The sequence below is a fragment of the Nestor notabilis genome, unplaced genomic scaffold, assembly GCF_000696875.1.
Source record: "Nestor notabilis isolate BGI_N333 unplaced genomic scaffold, ASM69687v1 scaffold5949, whole genome shotgun sequence".
Classification (NCBI taxonomy): domain Eukaryota; kingdom Metazoa; phylum Chordata; class Aves; order Psittaciformes; family Psittacidae; genus Nestor; species Nestor notabilis.
Window position 1 is genome coordinate 51,096 of NW_009943187.1, and position 14,028 is coordinate 65,123.

General features: G+C 36.1%; 1 protein-coding gene across 1 annotated transcript in view; it reads left to right on the forward strand.

The window, feature by feature from the left end:
• The window catches only part of CTNNA2 (catenin (cadherin-associated protein), alpha 2), a 98,757-nt gene that overhangs the window by 39,086 nt on the left and 45,643 nt on the right, over window positions 1-14,028 (forward strand). Inside the window, exon 4 of the mRNA XM_010021793.1 lies at window positions 1,495-1,695. Coding sequence (XP_010020095.1) covers window positions 1,495-1,695 — 201 coding nt within the window. The remainder of the gene's footprint in view (window positions 1-1,494; window positions 1,696-14,028) is intronic.

Consider the following 14,028-nt stretch of genomic DNA (forward strand, 5'->3'; position numbering starts at 1 on the left):
GGTGGAAGTTGTCCCTGCCCGTGGCAGGGGTTGGAGCTGGAGGAGCTTTAAGGTCCCTTCCAACACAAACCACTCTGTGATTCTGTGAATAATACCATGGCTGCCAAAAGAAAGCTGACCATAATTTTAATCTAATACTTTCTATTCCAAATGCACTACCTGTTCAAATCCATATAGCTCCTCTTGTTGAGCAAAATTTGGCTGTGCCATAGTAAAAAAAAAAGTCAGTGGTGGAGAGGAGGAAATAGCGAATAAATATTTCAGCAAAGCAATGTTTTTAAAATGTGTATAGAGAGGTTTTTAAGCAAATAATTTTGCTTTGCAAGTAACTGATTCACAGCTCGGGGGAATTTCTGTTTTCATACAGAATTGTTACAATTTAAAATTCAACACCATGTAAAACATTTCTGAAACACTCAAATGAACGAACCTTGGGATTTTTAATCCTGAAAATTAGTGTGTCGTTCTATTTATGTGGCCAAGAATAATTAACAAAGAGCAGTTGTTGAACTGATTGATTCTGGTTTATTTATTATTACTACAAAGAAGAGCATTTCATTTTCAGTTTATTTGTGTCATTGGCAGAAGAGTTGTTTAGAGTCGCTGAGTTTCTCAGAGTGAGCTGCTCAAATACGAAATTCAGACATAGTTTTATTATTGAAATGATTTTTAACTGTATTGGCTGCAGGGAAATAATGTCTGACCTGGTCAAAATCTGCTTCATCTTTTCACGTTATAAGTATGTGAGAATATCACACCAACTGTGATAATGCAGCACATGAGAGTGGATGGCCTGATTCTGAGCCAAGAAAAAACACTGCAGCTCCCAAGATTTCAATGAAGATACTTGATTTTACACCATCTGAGCAGACTAACTGTTGATGACCCTTCTGAATATGCACAATCACATATGATTATACTGTATGTCATTAAAAATTCACAGCTTAATCTCTGGCATAAATGGAGTAAAGGAGATGAACTACTCATGCACAGGCACCCTGCTATCTGCAAAGGCCATTTACTGTTGTCTTTTCAAAATGATTTATTTTCTTTTCTAACTTGTTTAGGCACAAAGGAACCAAATATATTAAGTGTTTACGAGAATGTGTAAATTCATCTTCAGAAAATTGCCAACTGTTTATTAGAGCATCTGCATAATATTTGAACGCTTTCCCGTTTGCATTGATTTTTATTACACTTTCATTATAATAAAATTCAGCGTGATGTTTGAAATGAATGTGACTGGTTTTCAAAGAATTACAGGTTGGTATTTGCAGTATAGGTAAGAGAGGGTAGCGCAGTCCCTTTGAAATATAAATATCACACTTGGGATTATGTGACATAATACCACAGAATGGTATTTGTTTTGCAGACCTGGATAAGGACAGATACCAATTTTTTAATGCACTGACATCTGCTGTTTACCCAAATCAGTAAGCTTTGCTATGAGGAAGAATGAAATGAAATGAGCCTTATTTTTTCCCTACCTTCCAGAAAACCATATTCTGGAAGATGTGAATAAATGTGTGATTGCTCTCCAAGAGGGGGATGTCGATACACTGGACAGAACTGCAGGTGCCATCCGAGGCCGTGCAGCCAGAGTTATTCACATCATTAATGCAGAGATGGAGAACTATGAAACTGGAGTTTATACTGAGAAGGTACTGGAAGCTACCAAACTGCTTTCTGAAACAGGTAAGCTTACTTGAAATGTTGTTTAACATGAAGTCACTTAAAACTTTCAGTGAGTTCTCTGAAATCTGTCACTCAGAGGGGAACCTGTGTTTGTAATCAAGTTATAAACAAATTTAAGACTGTGAGTTGGTTTTTTATTCTCTACTCAATGTTATTGCAGAAGCCATGTTGACAAGAGCCATGTAAGACATTCAGTAGCCCATCAAAGCTAATCTACTTCATCAATGATTTGAGTAAATACACAGCCTTTTCTTCGAGTTCTTTGTTAGTCAGTTGATTATGTATTACGTGTTGTTACAAACATTAGTCTGTGGTCTGTAGAAGTGAGTCTACTTCTTGGTGGCTGAAATAGTGTTTCTAAACAAAACTATTTTCCATTGAAAATGCATTTAAGCAACTGAAAGTATATTACCTGTTTGAAAAAAAAAAGAAAGACTGCTAGAGTATATAAAATATGTGGATTATATGAATTAAATAGATTATCCAAAAATAGAAAAGTCTGCTAGATGGGTGGACTGGGAAAAGCACTGATTTACTTTAATTTGTTATTTTTTATATTTAAAAATATATTTATGTATATATTTATATAATATATAAATTTTTATTTATATGTAGACATTTATATATTAATTTATTATTATTTAACCTTTTTTACCTTCACAGAGCAGGGGATGGTTTCATCTAAGTGTAGATGATTACGTGTAAGCTGGTTATATTAGACTCCTTTATACTCAGTATTATCTGTTGCTGTGTGCATCTCAATTGTTCAGTGCTGTCAGTGCTACCAAGTGCCCTCATCTTAAAGCAGTGGTTTACATTTGTTTGGATGAATCATGCTTTGAGTCTTATTGACTTCACTGTACAAGTGACCAGCTATGATACAGATACATGTAATGTGGATGTCTGCAAATGTCTGAGCTGATCCTCCCCTATTAGGCTACATTTGCTCATCCGGGCTTTAAAATCAAGAGTATTTGAGAAGAAACAAATGAGAATGCATCAGCTCAGGACATAGGAAATGTAACATTCAAACAAAACAACCAAGCATCTCCCTGTGAGACAGAGAAGCAGAATCTGTTGTAGTTCTGGCAGCCGCTGTGTCAGCTTTGAGAACAAAAATAAGCAAAATGAGTTGTTGTAGTGTTATAGTTGTCCCCAGCTTATTATCTTTAAGCCCTAATAGGAAGCCCAAGCCCTATTTGCACAGATAAATCCCAATGACCAAACTGAAGAATTTCTTCTTCTTCTGGCCTTTTTATGATTTATTGGAAATCATAGCTGAAGCATGCATTCTTGTGATTGTATTTATGGCTAGAAAGTTGTGCCTTGAGCAGCCGCAATGCTTGTAGATTCACATCAACCTGTAGAAAATAACTCTTGCAGACTTCTGTGAGCTTCAGAATGACATTTTGGGGAAGGTCGGAAATCAGTAACATGACCTTCAGCCTGTAGCGCACACTCTATTTGGCTCTACACAGCTATTTCCTATGCAACATTCATGTTGACTTTACATCCAGCTGAACTTAGAGGGTTGCATTTTGGCCATGTGCAGCTTGAAAATAGTGCAATAAGGTTTGCTTTGTTTTTTCCCTCAAATTTTAGTGATTTTATCTGTGTCCTGGTTTTGAAGTGGAAGAAGCCAAAGTGGGTCTGAAAATTGTTTCTTTTAGTCCCCCTATTTGATACTGCCCAGCAAGAGATCAATGGAAAAAGTAGTGTACATTTAGCTTATTTGAAAAAGTCTATGAATTGGTATGAATTCACGGGGGGGGGGGGAAATCAGTTCAGTTTGATACAGTAAAATACTCTGTGGCACTCTTGTGTTGATGTCTCCTTTTGGTACAGGAGAGATTTTGAAGAATTTTCCCTATCAATGACATTTCTTTATTAAACAACACAAAATACAAATTTAGGCTTTTTATTCTGCCTTAAATTTTATTAGTGATAAGATTAATTATTAATATTAATTTTTCAACAGATCAATTGACAGTTATAAAGCTCAGTTACGTAGATCAATAATAGACACAATAAATACCTTCCATATTTCATGCATTTTTATAGAATTTGAATTATGATTAAGTGCTGGAAGCTCTGGACTAAGTGCATATTGACAACATCAACTTGTTAATTCTGGGATTCAATACTTAAGACTCAGTCCCTGTTCCTTAAAGTCAAAGTTATTTATTTTGTATTTTGTAAAATGTAAGTAAACTTGAGTAGTAAAAAATGTTTAAAAGTTATATTTCAAAATGTTAAGAACTCTGTTGTGTACAAGTTGTTCAGCAGAAGTTCAGGAGACAGAATGGGCCCATAGTCAGTGGGGGACATGAAGCTGAATTAATTTATGCCAGACATGACTGTGGACCATTAATATTACAACACAATTTCTATCTACAGCTTTTCAGGCCATTTACAAAAACATGTATTATTATTTCTCTATGATTTTTGATTAAAAAAGGTAGAGTTTAGTGACTCATTTTGTCACCCTAAAATAAAATGGTTAGAATGGTATGCAGATCCCCCCTCTACGCCATTCTGTGCCTTGTGCATTTATAACCTGCTCTCTCCCCTGGAACAAGTCTCTGCATACACATCCGTGTAGGTATGTATATAGAGATATGAGTATCCATGAATGCACATGTTTATTAATATATTCTTTCTATTCATCACTTTGAGATCCTGCCCAGATTTTATCGAATGCTCTAGAACGACGAGCGTGATTTATTTGGAGTCAGGCTCCACTCACAGATGCACATACCAAAATCTTTGTGAGAAACACAGTGATGAAGACTCGTTTTCATCTTTGCTACTCCTTTTTCTAAATTGGCCTTTATTTATTTTTAAATTAATTGCTTTTGAAAGCTGGGAAAATTTAGTTAAATGACAATGGAAGGGAAATAAGCACATTACCTTCCTCTTATTATTTACTTTCAACTGTCATTTCAGGAAAGGAAAGCTTCTGGTAAGCCTCTTTTTCCAGGGATTTCATACTGTTATAAGAGTACTGGGTTTGATATACAGTGTAGAAATATGCTTACACTGTTTTGGAAAGAGAAGCACCTTACTCATGTTGGGGGGAGTGGATGGGAGAAAATTAATCTTTAAGGAAAGCAATATTGGTGGGTTCTGAGAAATTGGAACCATGCATACCTTACTTTAAGAACTGATCTCACCTTAAGATTTATTTGTTTGTTGTGTTATTGTTTTAAATTTAAATTTACAGCCTTTGGAATATGTAGATTGAGGTTTTTTAGTGTTTTAGTGCTTTCTTGCCTGCGCTTGACTAACCCACTGTCTTTATAGCCAAGTACTTGGTAGAGGCTGGATTCTTATCTCTGACAGGAGTAATAGGGAGTGACAGATTGGTTAATGTCTTTTTAAAATTGGATACTTTTATTTCCCTTTAAAACTAAAATAAAAACTTGACTCTCACTGACTTGCTTATAAATCCAAAATGAAAACTATAAAACCATGGAGTCTATGGGCCTTGCTGGGAACAAACACAAAACTCATAGATTTCGGTAGGGGTTGTGTGCAGGAGTAAACCAGAGCTTCAGGCACTGTGAAGTTTGGGACACTGTGAAGTTTTACTAGTATCTTTAGCTCACTTTCCTAAAGAACAAGGCCCAGTGGCAGCCTCACCTTCATGAGGATAGGGATAACCTGGGCATGGATCGGATGGATTAATAGGCAGCACCACGCTGATGGTTCCTGTTAAATGTTACACTGGTGTTCAGCATTTATAGAGAATTGAAATTATCCTGGTACAAATGGTCCATGAAGAAAAGGAAAGAGAGAAAGGTGGAAAGGAAAAGAGAGGGAAAAGGAAAGGTTAAAAACAAGGGAAAAGGCAAAAAGCAAGGGAAGAAAGCAGGAGAAAAGAGAGAGCACAATTTCTGTTTGAATATTGAGATCTCTCATACTGTTCAGCACATTGTCCTTGCAGTTACCATGGCCAGCTGAGTGTCCCGTTGCTTTTAAGGAGGAGGAGATCAAAGTCTACTCAGCAATCGCTTCAGAAGTTGTAACAGCAGAAGGGAAGAAGCATGAATTTCTAAATGAGTAAAAAGAATTGGCCATAGAAAGAAATCAAGTAACAGGCAACGAGGCTGAATATTATTTGTGAAGACTTCTGAGACACAGGGAGGAGAAAAAGCTGTGACATTCTTTAAAGGTCAGAGGGTTAAATTTAAATTAGGAAAACTAAAGTAGACTTTGCAGAGTTGTAATGAAAGGAGTGAATAGGAAATAAAGGAGAAAAAGTAGAACAAATGGGACCAGAACTGCCTGGGAAGGGCTGTGTATTTCCAATGTTTCAGGGTTTTTTTCCTTCAGTTTGCATTGGAATGTCTGGAAACCATCCTGGAAGAGCAGGTACCATAGTGCTTGGGTTGCTCACTCCTGTGAAGAACATTGGAAATCTGAAATTGTCTAATTCAGAGCATAAATTTGAGTTTCAGCTTTTAGCACATTTTAAAAATACCCTAATAACTGCTTTTAAATAGTGACTTCTGGTTTGACTCAATTATTTTATTTTGTGTTATCAGAATGGGCTAAAGCTGAAAATCAGCAGTACTGGCAGTTCAGCAATAACCCTGTGAGAGTTTTATCAGCGTGAGTAGGACAAACTTTAAAGATATTTATCACTAGGAGAAGGCAGCTTAAATGATGTTATCAAAGCTAATACTAAAGCGTGGCAAAGATGGATTTTTCAGCAGTGATATGAAGGGAAACAAAATGTAGAAGCAAGAAGATGAGTTTAAGCATAACTGTAATCCGAGAAAACCCCATATTGTACCTAAAAATTTCAAGCCGGAGCCTATTTTAAAAATAAAAGGTGTTAAATTCATGTTTTATGGGAGTTTTGAGTATTTATAACGCAACTTATGGGTACCATCATCCTGAGAACATGAGAGCATTTATCCAGGGGGTTTGATGAAGTTATGGCTTTTATTCTCCAATGCATTGTAGCATTTTCTTTACAGTTTTGCTAAACTGAAACCCAAAGATCAAGGTATCACCAACAAAAAAAAACATTTAATGCATTATTAAGGTATTTCACAAAGGGACCAGAGATTACCCAAGGTTATGTTCCAATACTGCTTGGTTTGATCCAAAGAATTTTTAACCTGAGAGGCCATATTCAATATGCAGAGGAATGCAGTGAGAAATCATGTAAAATATATTATAAAACAGGTATACGAGACACATAAGAGGTGAATAAATCACCACGGTGTCTAAAAGCTTGAATACTATTTCTTTTTCTCTCTACTTTTACAGTTTAAAAATATAGTATTAAAGGAGACTATAACTTAATTGCTGTAGATTTTCAAAAGCTTTTCACAAAGTCTTGCACACACAGCTGTTTGGAAATAGGTAAGCACGGAATGAATGTTAAGGCCTTTGATGGATTAAGAGCTGGTTACAAGACACAAGCAAAGCATAAATGACAATTTCTCAGCAGGCAGAAAGACAAATCCTATGATGCTTCAGGAGTCAGTGCTGTGGTTGGTGTATAATGTATTAATTAAGAGGTGAATAGGCGGAAGCAAAATGTGACAAAAGGAAAATGCTGGTTTGGCTAGTGGGAATAGGGGAGTTTCTCTATCAGAAAGACAACATTAGAAGATAATTTTATTTAATTTCTCTAGGTAAATGGAACAATTTAAACTGCATTATCTACATTGTCAGGAAGGATCTGAGCTCATTCATCCTCTCTGAAAAAACATGGCATCATTATGGGCAGCTGGACAAGATACCTTTTCCAGGCACTCAAACAGTGTTTAAGTTAGCCTGTATAATCAGAAGTATACTAACCAAATGGCCCAAATAGTTGTTTCAGCTTTGATCAACCTAAAAATCTTCCAGAAATTGAAGACAAACAAGGATGATAAAATTAAAGAGATTTTGGGATTTAGAGGCAAATTAGCTCCAGGAGTGTTTAAAAAGACTAGGATTATCCATTTTGGATGTGTCAGACACCTTAGATAATGAACAGTAGGTTACTCTAATAGCATTGCTCATTTTCATAAACCATTATTACTTAGTCACTGTTAAATTCTTTTCTCAAAAACATCTTGTGTTCTTAAGAGCCATTTTATAAAGTAAGGAGGATGGTTGTGGAGGTAGAATTATACAACGTCTAGGAAATACAGGCAGAAAAATGCAGTGCATATTGACTAGCTCCATCAGAATGTTTTGTGAAATTTAAGTGTGAATTGTACAATAATCTTTTAAAATAAAAACACTGGCATTCCTTGCACCGCCTTGCCTACACACACCTACATACAGATATACACAAACTTATAACCAAAGCCGGAAAGGGTGTTTTGCTTGTGTTATATAAGCCATTTTTGTGTCCAACAGCATGCAACTGTTTTTTTGAGGTGGTTTTCTGAAGAGCTACAGCTAGCTTTTATTTGAAATATTAACCTGGAGGGAGCTCCGTTTAATAGTAATAATATTTTGGTGGTACTCACTGTATGTAGTCTGTATTTGCACAGGTAGGCAGGTGAATGAGACATCTGAAATTGGTGAGGCACATGTCCCTGCAGCCGTCATCTGTTATCTTTCTTTGTATGCTTTGTGATATACCCTTTCATTACATGATTGCCTACTGTGCTGGCCATGAGGCACCTCGCTGCACATACAGCTTACCTTGGCTTTCTCCTGACATTCTGTCTTTCTGCAAATGACAATTCAATGAGGACAAAGTTTGAAGGTTTGGGTTTTATTCTTTTATTCCTGTCTATATCTCACAGTATTTGGTAACATAACTCCAGGCATCCCATTCATTTCAATGATGTACTGCTCACCTGTACTGCATGGGAGCAAATCCAGCATTTCCTGAAAGAGCTGCATTACCATGTCTATACTGCATAGTTGCAATATCCATAGATAAAATAGGAGCCTTCTCTGAAGTGCCAGAAGACTGACTTGACACATATGGGCCAAAGGGTCAGAATTTGGCCATAGATTCAAGGCACCTTGAGAAGATTGGGTTTACGGTCCATGTCTAAATCAGCAATGCAGTATATTGGCAGTGAAGGCTGATTCTTCCTGAAAGTCCCGTGTTTAGTGCAAAATGCTATAGTGTATGCACATTCATTATTTTACATCTATCCTTTAACCATTTCATTAGGGGAAAGGTGAATCAGTAAATACCAAGAAGATAAAAGATGGTCTTCTGCTTTGGACAGTGCAGGAAAAGTTTCATCCTTTTCTATGCCATAACAATAAAACCAGCATGCTGCAAATTTTGCCCTAAATTTTGCTTTTCTTCATTCCTCAATGACCAGTGTGAGATGTGTAGGGTTTGATACCCAGAACTGATGAGGATTCACATTTTTACTGATGAGTATTTAGCTGTAACAGAAATCAGTGCCTGCTCCTCTGAGCGCAGAGCGGTGAACACCCTAAAAACCCAATCCAGTGACATTAAGCACAGACATAATTATGAGCATTTTAGGTTGGATATCAGGAAAAACTTCTTCACTGAAAGGGTTGTCAGGCATTGGAACAGGCTGCCCAGGGAAGTGGTGGAGTCACCATCCCTCCAGGTATTTAAAAGACATGTAGATGTGATGTTTAGAGACATGGTTTAGTGGTGGATTTGGCAGTGCTGGGTTAATGGTTGGACTTGATAATCTTAAAGATGATTCTCTGATTCCATGATATGTTATGTAATATTTCAGTAGAGTTTTATACAACTTTTTCTTTTTAATTAGCAATATAATAATCATAACTGAAATGTTGTAAATTATGATATAAGACTAGGGCTTAAAAAACATTTATTGAAATATTTGGATTCTTCTGATAAGGAATTTCCAGTTCTTCTAGAAACAAACTTTCACAAACACTTCAAGCTAAATAAGGTGTCATGTTTGATTCTTTATTCATCCTTCAAATTAAATTGAGAAATTTGGCAGAGTATGTCAGATATCCCATAGGAATTATTTTTTGAGCACCTGTTTAAAATACCTAAACTACCCAGTAGACAGTGTTCTTTCCTCAGTTAATTAATGGATTAATACAAAAAAGTAATTTAAAAAAGAGAATAAATTTCATCCAGAACTCTGACATTTTTAAGCTAGAGCTTATAGCTTTCAAGGATCCTTCTTTCAACTTTCAGCAGTGTAGAGGTCCAAACCTTTAGACTGTCATGTCATTCTTGAATAATATTACCCAAATTAGACCAGATTTTTACAGCCACTTAAAGGCTGTTTTGACCAGGTGATTGACACCTAAAATTCTGTGTCTAGTTTCCATGAACATGACATAGGGAAAATCAACTTTCTGAAGGACAACTACAAATGTTTAACTGAATACAGAGCTACCAAGAGGTAGGCTGAGTAAGCTGGAGTATATGAGGTCAGTCACTTCTCTGGAGCTCAAGCATCTGGCTTGAGAGAACAACCTGTGGTCTTTGAGAAGGTTGATTCCCTTGAATCCAAACCCCTGGATACTAGAAAGAGTTGAGCAGGTGCTTGTCTCTTTAAAATGAAGCTCTAAGAAGTTAGCTCTGCTGATACTGTTCAAAAATAGTCTTCTGGCTAGAAAAGTGCCTCAAAGATGAGACCTTTGGGAACCCTTCATTTCCCATGAGATTTAAATGGAAAGTAGCCACTTCTTGCTCAGCTGGTACCCTCCTGGGCACCCTTCTGGTTTCGACACAAAAGTGTTCGAGGATTTGGTGCAAGAATAGGATTCATTTATGCCTGAATTTGGTTATCTAAAGCAGACATCTAGTCTAAGCCATCTGTCCTCCCTCTCAGTTCAAAAGGCAGAGCAGTATCAGAATTTGGTTCAGCTGAACTTGAACTGCTTTCTTAAAGTAGGTGTGATGAATTGTGTAATGGAAACATATATTGCTCTCCATTTGGTATAAGAAGACATAAATTTCTAACTTTCAAGATATATGAAGTAGGATGAAACCAGGCCAACTTTCCTAACTCCTGTTGATACCACTAAGAATCAGAAACCCGTGCACCTACAGGGACTTTAACCTTCATTGTTCTTTTGTGTCTTAATTATCCCTTTCTACATTTCTGAACATTCACATCTGCTTAAGATTCTGAGGAATTCAAGTTCCTAAATAATAAGGCCATAAAAGTGCATTAAATCACCTAGGCATTCATTTAATCTTGCATATTAATGAAACTATGAACAATTAATGCTGTGAACAATGACATTTTTAATGTTTTTATCTCAATAATTTTATTGTGTAACCTAACTTCTCCCTTCTCAGTGATCTTACTGCTCTCATATCACTAAACCAAATACGCAGCTCTGTTTTCAAGTACAAACATTCCACTACAAACTGATTACCATAGGAGAAAAAACCAATAGAAAATATATATTTAGAAAATAGATGATTACATAATACTTCTAAAACATATGGATAAGGTGAGAGAAAAACTAGAAAAGGTTTAGTGAAAATCTGTGTGGAGCAGGGTGGTTCACAAGAAAACACAGGTTGTATCAAGGCATGAGTTCACCCATAGTGATGCGTTACTTTTCTATTATGCTGGTAAAATAAAAATAATCAATAGATGTAATGGAAGTACTCTTAATTTTGTTGTTTCCCATTTTTTCTCCAGCAGCCATTCAACCTAGATTTTGTTGTCAGTGATCTTGCTTTCAATGCTATTGAAAACTCATCTACAGGAAGGCTTTAAAATCTTCATTTGTTAGAATGACAAAGTCAGTAACTTAGAAGTGTTGCTATTAACTTGAGACCTGATTCTGTCAACATTTATGCAGGTGCCTAATGAATTCATGTGGTTAGGCTCAGAGATGTTAATGGATCACGTTTTTCAGTCCACTGTATGGTAAATTTTTCACCCAAAGTGCTGATTTGCTCCTGAATCTGAAATCTGTAGCCAATCTCTGTACATAATTAATGAATCAACCTCTGATGCATTTACAAGTTTCAACTCCAGATACAGGGTTTATGCCTTTGCCCGAATTTTACTTGTAGCTTTTTCACTATTGGCGTAAGAATATCCTTCTTTGTCTAGTAAATGACAGATAAGGAGGACTGGAAAGTTCTTGAGTGCAACTGAGGTATTTCTCCATACATCACTGTCATGGAGCTTCTCAAGCGTGGCCCAATAATGTTAACTGGAGAATAATAGAGTTCTTAACTCAATTTCCAAAATCTTTACTGCATTAAATGACAACGTATGCTTAGAGAAGCCATAAGTAATAGCATCTTATTAGTTTAAGATGTTTTTTCTTGCTTGTCTAATCAAAAATGTTTCCCAGTGATGTAAAAATGCAATTGGCAAGCAATCAATTCGTAATATGGTTTAATAGCAATTTCCATTTCGAAACAGCAAATAACATTCAACTGTAATAATGTAAATTAAGGACTAGATTGTAGCCAGGTCTGCAAGGTCAAAATTATTGAAAGAAGCTTCCAAACCCGGTGGGCAGACACTGTGGTAACACAGGTGGTCAAGAATGAGTAGCTCATGTACCTCATGTTCACCAAAATGAATAAAATGTAACTTTCCATCTCCCAAGGGCCTCATGCTTATGAATTTACTATTGCTGCTTCTTGAATGAACGAATAGAGTCATGACTGTTGACATCTCTTCAGTGGCAGAGTACAGGGATTGAGTGCACCCTCAGCAAGTTTACCACCAACACCAAGCTGTGCGGTGTGTCCGGTCCCTGGCAGTGTTCAAGGCCAGACTGGATGGGGCATGGAGCAACCTGGTCTAGTGGAAGGTGTCCCTGCCTGTGGCAGGGGGTTGGAACTGGATGAGCTTTAAGGTCCTTTCCAACCCAAACCATTCTGTGATTCTCTGATTTAGACATATAATTTATACATATATTATTTATGTATTTTTCAATATATATTAGAAGCAGAGAAATGAAATGCAATGGTCAGCTGAAATAGGCACCTTTATCATCCTTTTAGGGGGAAAAAATGAGCAGTGAACTCTATCAGGCTGTGGATAATTTTTGTGAGGAGTTTGTGGAATTTCCTTCATTTGAGTATTTTAATATGATTCAGAAATAGCTTCTAGATAAAAGTATAGTATATTATGGTTTTGGGACTAAATTATGTTATTGGAACATAGAAATATATGTCTGGATACAACCACAAAATACAGCTTTTTTAATTTTCACATCTTTCTTGTACACAAGCTACAAAAATCTTGGTTGGGTACTTAAAAACTGGGCATAGAGCTCCAACTAGGGCCTCACTGTGGAGCTTCACAGTATATTCCCTCAAGTCTTTTTTCTTCAATACATTGTAATAAGTCTAGATAGACCTTTGCCATTTTCTATAATATCATCATATTATTAGACACATTACAAGAACCCACTTGACATACCTTTCTGGTTTGACAGCGTACCACAGGTAATTGTTCCTTCAGATGCTTTTTGTCATGACTTCCATGTCCACCCTAGAGTAATTTAATTTACATTTCCCTTGTTTTGCTTCTAAGAATTGTCATGTGTGGCCACGTCAAAAATCTTACAAAGTCAAGCTCTATTATATTCAGTGCTTCCCCCAACCCACTAGTTAGTTGCCATGCCAAGGAAAATAATGTAAGGGCTTGACACAACCTATCTTGACAAAAATCTGTGCTTGTCTGACATCTGGTTATCATTTAGAGGATAATTACACATTAATTTCTTTACGTCATGTTTCATTTTCTTTCTGGGTACTGAACTTAGGCTGAATATCCTGTAATTCTTCCTTCTTTTTTCTTCTGTGTCTTTATATAAATAGGTATGTGCTTTTTTTTCTTTTTCTAAATCCTTGCAACTTTCACCATTATTGTTTTTCTTAAGTTCTCCAAGATGTTTCATAAATTGCTTTGATTACTTTCTTAAGAACTGCAGGGTACATTTTAGGATGCTCTGTTAACTTGAAAATGTATTTAATAGATACATTTCTTCATGTTTATGTAGATGTTCTCCAAACTGCTGTTTCCTAATTCAGATCTGTTGCACTTACTATTAATTATATTAAATACTTGAATACCTCTGCTAGTTAGAAATTTTTAGACAGAAATTTAAGGACCCTAAATATTGGAGTTCTTTGCCTCCTTTTTTGTTGTCATTTTTGCATTTCTGGCTTTGCTTATTTTATCCCTATGACCCTAAATAAGTCTTCTTTTATTCTTTATGTTTACTTATTTTCATTATATTTTAATGACTGCTTTTTGACTTTCAAGATAAAGACTTTCTTATGCAATCATACTAGTCTCCTACTACACTTTCAAGTGTTCCCTTAATTAAGATAATTTGTTACATGCATTTAATACTCTTTCTAAAACTTACAGCTCTCTCAAACTTCTTTTCTAATTAGTG